Source organism: Helianthus annuus, chromosome 16 (genome assembly GCF_002127325.2).
Source record: "Helianthus annuus cultivar XRQ/B chromosome 16, HanXRQr2.0-SUNRISE, whole genome shotgun sequence".
In the NCBI taxonomy this organism is placed as follows: domain Eukaryota; kingdom Viridiplantae; phylum Streptophyta; class Magnoliopsida; order Asterales; family Asteraceae; genus Helianthus; species Helianthus annuus.
Genome location: NC_035448.2, coordinates 5,597,253 through 5,607,061, shown reverse-complemented (window position 1 = coordinate 5,607,061; position 9,809 = coordinate 5,597,253). Strand labels below are relative to the sequence as shown.

Sequence of the window (9,809 nt, the reverse complement as noted above, 5' to 3'; positions counted from 1 at the left end):
GTTCTATGATCAAACATAAGATCCTACACATAAACTCAAATTAACAGCAGAGTAATATAACCAATTTGATCAAACCAAACACCACTGTTCTATGATCAAACCAAACACCACTAATTTGATCAAGTTTAACAGTCAAATATACCATCAACTTAACAGCAGAGTAATATAACCAATCAGTCAATGTGTTTTATGATCAAACATAAGATCCTACACATTAACCCAAAAGATCCTAGAAGATTAGAGTTTAAGTATCCTACACTACATATTAACCCAAAAGAACCTAGAAGATTAGTGTTTAAGTATCCTACACAACCATTTCCTGCTGAGGCGGAAACTGGAAATGCAGGAACGGGCGGCCTCGCATCTTGAGCACCAATGAGACCACAATCGATCGTAGTGAAACATGAATCCTCATGTCCACTGCAAATACAAAAACATCCATTACTAGTTGTTTGATTTTACCCCACAATCAAAATAGTTGTTTGATTATACCTGAAAACTGCGAGAAAAGGGAGGATCTCTGGACCACAGCTGGATCGATAGTGGCCGGTGGTGTGGTCGCCGGCCCTGGCTCAGCCGGTGGAGCTGGATGCATAATGGCATTCTGTTCAGTCATCCTGTGCTCGTGTGGTGAGGAAGGAGTGGTGAAGAAGATGGAGTGGAGGTCGCCTAAGGGAAGGAGAATGGAGTGGAGGTCGGTCGCCGGTGAAGAAGCCGGAGGGAAGGAGATCGCCGGAAGAGATGAAGAGTGGGGGGAAACTTAGAGGGTAAGGTTGTGATGTAAGGTTGAGTTTAGGGGTTATTTTAATATATAAGGTACAATTTTTGGTGAAATTACTTTTATACCCTTTGACCCTCCCATGTTTATGTTGACCGGTCAACAAAATTGAAGCCGGGGGATAGAATTGCGACATAACAGTTAACAGTGGAGGGTAAAATTACAATTATTTTCATAGGGGGTAAGAGTGCCAATGACCCCTAACCTCAGAGGGTAAAATTACAGTTTACTCTGTAAAAAAAAATAAAATAAATTTCATTTCCTATTTATCCATAAAGTAATCCAGTAAACCCATGTCAATCCACAAAACCCTAAAAATAGCAAATTCAGATTTATTACTATAAATGCACTCTTTCCCTATTCATTTTCACCCAACTCACTCTTCCGGTACAATGGTGGCGGCGTTACTGTCAGATCTAGCCACGGAGGTTATTATTCCGGTATGCGCCGTCATCGGTATTCTTTTCTCTTTGATCCAATGGGTCTTGGTTTCACGGGTCAAGCTCACACCCGACCGTAACGGACCCTCATCCAACAACAAGAATGGGTTCAGTGATTCTTTGATTGAAGAAGAGGAAGGTGTTAATGAGCATAATGTCGTCGCTAAATGTGCTGAGATTCAGAATGCTATTTCTGAAGGTTAGATCTATTTTAAGTTTATTATTATTCATAGATCTGTTGATATATTTTGCATTTATAAAGATTAATTAATACTTTATTAGTAAATGATATGAGTAGAATAATTATGAATCTAGTGTCTTTTTTGTTTCTTTCTTTTTAAAGTTGTGTAATTATTAAATACTAGACGCTGCATAGTCTTTTCTACTTATGTCACTTATTTTTAAACTTTCATAAAAAATAAAAATAAAACAACTTTGATAAAGTTGAAACAAGAGTTAAATGCCATTTTAGTCACTGTGGTTTGGTCCATTTTGCCAGTTTAGTCCAAAGGTTTTATTTTTAACCTGTGGGTCCAAAAAGGTTTCACAATTGCCATTTTAGTCCACTGGGTTAACTTTATCCATTTTTTCTGTTAACGAGAAGGCCAATTTGGTCATTTTGTATGTAATTCTGTTAACTAAAAAGGCAATTCAGCCATATAAAATGACCTAATTGGTCTTCTTGTTAACAGAAAAAATGGATGAAGTTAACCAAGTGGACTAAAATGGCAACTGTGAAACCTTTGGACTAAACTGGCAAAATAGCCCAAACCACAGGGACTAAAATGGCATTTAACTCTTGAAACAATATTAAAACTTCACAGAAATTTAGTGGAACAATAAAGAAAGAGCTCGAGCTCTTCCTACCAGTAAAACCTAAAGCTCGAGCTTGGCTCGACTCGACTCGCTTCAATATCGTTTAAACGAGCCAAAGCTTGCCTCAAGCTTGCTTCAATATCGTTTAAAAAAACTATTGAACATAAACGAACACGTTACCGAACGTTCACGTACATAAATGAACGAACACGATCTCTGTTCATGTTCATTTATTTAACTAAACGAACAAAATTTCTTGTTCGTGTTCGTTTGTTTAATAAACGAACGCAAACGTACTTCCCGCCGAACAGTTCACGAACTCTTCGCTGAACGTTTGGTTCGTTTGCAGCCCTATAATGGTCCTGCTCGCTGAACGTTTTTAATATACGAACGCAAACGTACTTCCCGCCAAACAGTTCACGAACTCTTCGCTGAACGTTTGGTTCGTTTGCAGCCCTATAATGGTCCCGCTTCATGAAAATTTTTTAATCTGTGCTAATTTATGTTTCCTTTTCGGGTTCATTCAAATACAACAGGTGCAACATCCTTCTTATTCACCGAGTATCAATACGTGGGCATTTTCATGGTTGTTTTCGCAATCTTGATCTTTCTATTTCTGGGTTCTGTCGAGGGATTCAGCACAAAAACTCAACAATGCACGTACGATGTTCACCGAATGTGCAAACCCGCACTCGCTACCGCTTTATTCAGCACCGTATCCTTCTTACTAGGAGCCATTACATCCGTCCTCTCGGGTTTTCTCGGTATGAAAATCGCCACATATGCAAACGCAAGAACGACGCTAGAAGCAAGAAAAAGCGTCGGGAAAGCGTTTATTATCGCGTTTAGATCCGGTGCTGTTATGGGTTTTCTTCTAGCTGCAAATGGGCTTTTGGTTCTTTACCTTACTATTAATCTGTTTAAGTTATATTATGGTGATGACTGGGAAGGTCTGTTTGAAGCGATAACCGGTTACGGGCTCGGTGGATCATCGATGGCTCTGTTCGGAAGAGTTGGTGGTGGTATTTATACGAAAGCCGCTGATGTAGGCGCCGACCTCGTTGGTAAGGTCGAACGGAACATTCCAGAAGATGATCCTAGAAACCCTGCTGTAAGTTACAGTTATATGTTTATACCTAGGGTTGCAAATGAACCGAACGAATATGAACTAGGCTTTGTTCGTGTCCGTTCGCTAAGGAAATGCGTATGTTCATGGACACTTATCGAACGGGATTTTCTGTTTGTGTCCGTTCATTAAGAAAATGAACGTGTTCGTGTTCGTTTGTTTATCTTAGGCAACGAACCTAAGCGGATACAAACGAACATAAACGGATGCAAATGAACACAGACGAACATAAACGGACAAATAAACATTCATGAACAGAAACAAACACAAACAAATACATATTAAAAGGTATGTAATATACAATACACTAATATTTGTTAAAATTTTATTGATGGAAATTTTGAATTATTTAAATTATTTATAACAATTAAAAACCCTAATGAACACATTATCGAACGTTCACGAAGATAAATGAATGAACACGATAGAGGTGTACAAATCGGTTTTTTTTTTTTTTAAACCGGTTACGGTTATTAACCGGACCGGTTTTCTCCGTTCAAAACAAAAAAAGTTTTTTTTTTAATAACCGGTTTCGGTTACTAACCGGTTTTTCAAGTCCAAAACAATAACCGGTGTAACCAGTTGGGACCGGTTTTGGGACCGGTTTTTAACCGGTTTTTTAAAAAAAAAACCGGTTTTCTTAAAACCGGTTTTTCGGATTAATAATAGTAACCGGTCACCAACCGGCGGTTCGGTTATAAAACCGGACCGGTTATAAAAAACCGGTTAAAAAAAAAAAAAACCGGTTTCGGTTTTTTTTCCGGTTTCGGTTCTAAAACCGGTTTTTTTGTACACCTCTAGAACACGGCCTCTGTTTATGTTTGTTCATTTAACTAAACGTACAGAATTTCTTGTTTGTGTTTGTTCATTTATTAAACGAACGAACATCCTGCTGAACGTTCAGTTCATTTACAGCTTTCCCGTTTCTTATTTTGCGTTAAAGATTGCGTCTTTAATAGTTTATGCTTGTTTTCAGGTAATTGCTGATAACGTCGGGGACAATGTCGGTGACATTGCGGGAATGGGATCTGATCTATTCGGTTCTTACGCAGAGTCATCATGTGCTGCACTTGTGGTCGCTTCAATTTCTTCTTTCGGAATCAACCACGAGTTCACCGCAATGTGCTACCCGTTGCTTGTGAGCTCAATCGGTATTATTGTTTGCTTGATAACCACACTTTTCGCCACTGACTTTTACGAAGTCAAAGCTGTTAAAGACATCGAGCCATCACTAAAGAACCAGCTTATAATTTCTACTGTCCTTATGACCATTGGAATCGCAATTGTTAGTTTTATCGCACTGCCTTCGTCTTTCACCATTTACAACTTTGGTGTACAGAAAGTTGTACATAACTGGTACGCAAATGTTTCCTTTTGATGAAATCATTTTTCGTATTTAATATAAAAAATTTGTTTGCAGGCAACTTTTCTTGTGCGTGTGTGTTGGTCTTTGGGCTGGACTTATCATCGGTTTTGTGACCGAGTATTACACCAGCAATGCATATAGGTATGCACTTGTTATAGCTAATTTCTCTTTTTTTACTCAGATTAAGAGGCTAAACATGTCATTAAAGTTGAGGGGCTAAACATGTAATTTTTTAAGTTGAGGGATTAAAGTTGTTTATTATGAAAATTGAGGGCTAAAGTTGTTTATTATGCAAATTGAGGGGCTAAAGTTGTTTATTATGCCAATTTTGTTTTAGTTAAGGGGCTAAAGTTGTTTATTATGCAAATTGAGTGGCTAAATTTGTTTATTATGCCAATTGAGGGGCTAAAGTTGTTTTAAGTAAGGGGCTAAACATGTTATTACCAAAGTTTAGGGGCTAAACATGTCATTATTAAAGTTGAGGGGCTAAAGTTGTTTATTATACAAATTAAGGGGCTAAAGTTGTTTTAGTTAAGGGGCTAAATATGTTATTACTAAAGTTTAGGGGCTAACTGCTAACATGTCATTATTAAAGTTGAGGGGCTAAAGGTGTTTATTATGCAAATTGAGTGGCTAAAATTGTTTTAGTTAAGTGGCTAAACATGTTATTACCAAAGTTGAGGGGCTAAGTTGAGGGGCTAAACTTATTTTATTATGAAAATTAAGGGGCTAAAGTTGTTTATTATGCAAATTGAGGGGCTAAAGTTGTTTTAGTAAAGCCAAGGTGCTAAACATGTTATTACCAACGTTGAGGGGCTAACATGTCATTACTAAAGTTGAGGGGCCAAAGTTGAGGAGCCAAAGTTGTTTGATGTGACAAAATAGCATATTTATAGTATCATGAATTATGTATCGAATTTTTTTTTTTTTTTTTAATTTTCAAAAAAAAATGTATCGAAAATTAATAATGTTTTTTTTTCCCGCAGCCCGGTGCAAGACGTTGCTGATTCATGTAGAACCGGAGCTGCAACAAATGTTATATTCGGGCTTGCGTTGGGATACAAATCTGTTATTATTCCAATTTTTGCAATAGCTATCAGCATTTTTGTGAGCTTTAGCTTTGCAGCCATGTACGGGATTGCGGTTGCTGCTCTTGGAATGCTGAGCACCATTGCTACCGGTCTAGCTATCGATGCTTACGGTCCGATCAGTGACAATGCTGGCGGCATTGCTGAGATGGCGGGCATGAGCCATCGCATCCGTGAGCGGACCGATGCACTTGATGCTGCTGGAAACACCACTGCTGCCATCGGAAAGGTGATTATATTTTTTTTATTTGTTTTAATGTATACATTGGCTCGCATGTATTTATACAGTTACACTAGGGGTGTGAATTTCTGACACCAACTGACAACACGACACAAACCTAACACGAAATTTGCAGGTTTGGGTTTACTCTAAATGGGTTCGGGTCAGTTTTAGGTTGAACCCGTTTAGTTAAACGGGTCGGGTTGACCCATTTAACCCATTTATATTATATTATATTATATTATATTTAAATTGGGTATGTATTTTATGCTAGGACTATAACTTAAAAATAGAAAATTGACATAAGATTTTATAATTAAAATGTAATTGCATTATATAGATTTGTTTTTTTTTTGTAGTAAAACTTTAATTTTAATATATTAATTTGCAAAAAAAAAAAAAAAAAAAAACCGGGTTGAACGGGTCGTGTTTGGGTCAACCCGCGAATATTCGGGTTCATACGTATGACACGATTTCGGGTGTGGGTCGGGTTGAAAATGTCAACCAGCGAACACGACCTGTTTATCACCCCTAGGTCAGCTTTCAAAAACTTGATGGATGACGAAAAAACTGTTAAATTTAAGATATACGTATTTACAATAAAATATGTTTTTCTATTGTATTCACAGGGATTCGCTATCGGCTCAGCCGCACTCGTTTCACTAGCACTGTTCGGTGCATTTGTGAGCCGCGCAGGGATTCAAGTGGTCGACGTTTTGACACCGAAAGTGTTCATCGGTCTAATCGTCGGTGCCATGCTTCCGTACTGGTTTTCAGCCATGACAATGAAAAGTGTCGGCAGCGCCGCGTTGAAAATGGTGGAGGAAGTTCGACGACAATTCAACACCATCCCTGGTCTAATGGAAGGCCTTACGAAACCCGATTACGCTACATGCGTGAAAATCTCCACTGATGCATCTATTAAGGAGATGATTCCACCTGGCGCTCTTGTCATGCTGACTCCTCTTATCGTCGGGACTTTTTTTGGTGTCGAGACTCTTTCGGGTGTTCTCGCTGGTTCTCTCGTTTCGGGTGTCCAGGTGGCGATTTCTGCGTCGAACACCGGTGGTGCATGGGACAATGCCAAGAAGTACATTGAGGTGATTAATAATTTGCATAAAGTGAAGTTTTTTTTATAGTAAAATGTCATTTTTCGTCCCTGAGGTTTGGCTAGTTTTGTGGCTTTTGTCCAAAGGTTTGTTTTTCCGCATCTGGATCCAAAAGGTTTGAAATCTTGCCATTTCATCCGACTCGTTAACTCCATCCGCTTTTCTCCGTTAAGTCATGGGTATTTTCGTTATTTTACTGTACATTATGCTAAATGCTTGTACATAAAGTGAAAAAGACCGAATTGCCCTTTAAGTAAACAAAAAAGACGGAAATACCCCTGAGAGAAAAATGGATGGAGTTAACGAGCCGGATGAAAATGGCAAGATTTCAAACCTTTTGGATCCAGATGCAGAAAAACAAGCCTTTGGACGAAAACCGCAAAACGGGCCAAACCCCAGGGACGAAAATGACATTTTACTCTTTTTTATAGGGCTGCAAACGAACCGAACGGACACGAAAAAGACCTTGTTCGTGTCCGTTTGTTAAGAAATATATGTGTTTGCGAACCGTTCACGAACACTTATCGAACGAAATTTTATGTTCATGTTCGTTTGTTAAGGAAATGAACTTGTTCGTGTTTGTTTGTTAATTTTAGGCAACGGACAAAAACGAACGTTGACGAACACAAATGAGCACAAACTAATGTTCATGAACAGAAATGGAAACAAACGAACACAAACAATCGTTTCATGAATAGAATAAATACTAAAAACACAAATGAACTATCGAACACAAACGGACACGTTACCGAACGTTCACGAACATAAACGAACGAACACGTCCTCTGTTCATGTTTGTTCATTTAACTAAAGGAACGAAATTTCTTGTTCGTGTTCGCTTGTTTAATAAACGAACAAACACAAACGAACTTCCCGCCGAACGGTTCACGAACTGTCCGTCGAACTTTTGGTTCGTTTGCAGCCCTACTTTTTTATGTTCTACTACTAACAATGCTAACTTTTGTATGAATCTTGATCAGGCCGGTGCTTCAGAGCATGCAAGGACCCTCGGACCAAAAGGGTCTGAACCACATAAGGCTGCGGTGATAGGCGACACCATTGGGGACCCGCTGAAGGACACCTCGGGCCCATCTCTCAACATTCTGATCAAGCTCATGGCTGTAGAGTCGCTTGTGTTCGCTCCCTTCTTTGCTGCTCATGGCGGTTTGCTTTTCAAGCTTTAAGGGTGAAGATATCTTTTGTAGCCGTGTATGATTCGACTATATGTCTTAGATTCGCTCTTATTTTGCTCTCTGTTTTAGGGGTAGTTGCGACGTTGAGTAGTGTTTTTTTTAAGAGAACGGTGATGAATGTGATTCGATCATGAGAAGAGAGTAGTTAATTTTAGAGCAGGCAAATGTGTCGTGATGTATTATTAAGCGCGTCGCTAAGAATTTTATGGATTGGACCTTTTTGTAACTTTTAATTTATGGCGTTAGTTATATCTAATAATTATTAACCTGTGTTATGTGAGTCGTGCTAAACAAGATGACGTGTTGTGTAACTAAATGGTTCATTTAGTTAAACATGTCATGTTCGGTTGAATAGTTATATCTTAATATTATTAACCGTCTTTTACTTGTTAACACAATTAACATAATTAGTTAAACAAGTTATTTGTGTCATTATTGGGTTAGGCGTGTTGCACCCGTTTTTAATTGTGCTATAAACACGTCTACATGTTTAGGATACGGATTTCTTTAACTCAGATCACATAACCCTATAAATTTTATGTCAAATTATGTTGTGTTAACGGATCGTGTCATTAATTTTCTAGAAATTTCTTATCGTCTTAATCTAGTGTTTCGATATGATTTATTAACTAATCTGGGTTATTAATAAGGTTGAAACATTTAAATAAAACTCCATGCAAAATCCAAGATATCTTTACATAACTTAAAAGGCATTTCATTTAGAAAAGTAAATTTATTATATAAATCACAATCAACCCTCACCTTCAAGATGTTATATATTTTAATCAGTAAATTCATTTTATGTTTAGACTATGTAATTAGTGGTTTATCAATGTCAACATTCGAACACGTTTGATGATTCAGGATCACTCTTCGTATATTACACATAAAAAACATGTATTATATACTAGATAACACTAAAAAACTAGGTCAAAAAATCCCTTGACCCTGATACCTAACAGTTGGTACACCCCTGAATATATATTTAAAATACGGAATGTACAAATCACCGCTTATGATTTGTAGTTGAAGGCATTTTTGTTAACTTTCTACAATGGCTTGTAATGCAAATGATGACACAAACTTATTTGAAAAGGTTTTTTTTTTTTTTTTTTTTTTTTTTTTTTTTTTTTTTTTTTTTTTTTTTTAGTTTCATCTTCAAATTCACTAATAGAGCAATCAAATGAATCCATTTTTTATTTTTTATAATTTGAGAATCACTAATTGGTCACCAATTTATGTCAACTTGTGGCTGTAACTAAAAAAATGAGACTTTCTTGATAAGTCCAATACGTTTCATATATTTTAATTACTAAAAGAAAATTGGATGAATAAATCTATTTGGTTACCAAACCACTTTGTTGACCATAAATAACATTAAAAAATTCAATAGCCAACTAAAACATCTTCACGAATATACATGAAATTTACAAGTTTACAACTATTTTAAAAAATCAAAATCGTATCACACAAGTAAAGTTCATCGAGTTTCCATATTTAAATATATGTTCACATTAAATTACACCCAAAAATAACAATAAGAATGATATGATAATATATAAAATAAATGGTCCTTAAGTTTAGGTCGCTTTTTTCACTTTAGTCTAAAAATGAAACCTTTTGTATCTGGGTCCTGAGGTTTCATTTTTGTTGCCATTTTCATCCAATTGACA

The 9,809-nt window shown here is 37.0% G+C and overlaps 1 protein-coding gene across 1 annotated transcript; it reads left to right on the top strand.

Moving 5' to 3' along the window:
- The first annotated feature begins 1,127 nt into the window (after positions 1-1,127).
- Positions 1,128-8,406, top strand: LOC110916370 (pyrophosphate-energized vacuolar membrane proton pump 1). The gene is made up of 7 exons (XM_022161124.2): positions 1,128-1,417; positions 2,571-3,145; positions 4,137-4,516; positions 4,581-4,667; positions 5,513-5,843; positions 6,464-6,934; positions 7,924-8,406. The coding sequence occupies exons 1-7, from the start codon at positions 1,171-1,173 to the stop codon at positions 8,125-8,127; spliced, it is 2,295 nt and encodes a 764-aa protein (XP_022016816.2). The 5' UTR covers positions 1,128-1,170; the 3' UTR covers positions 8,128-8,406.
- Positions 8,407-9,809: the final 1,403 nt, after the last annotated feature.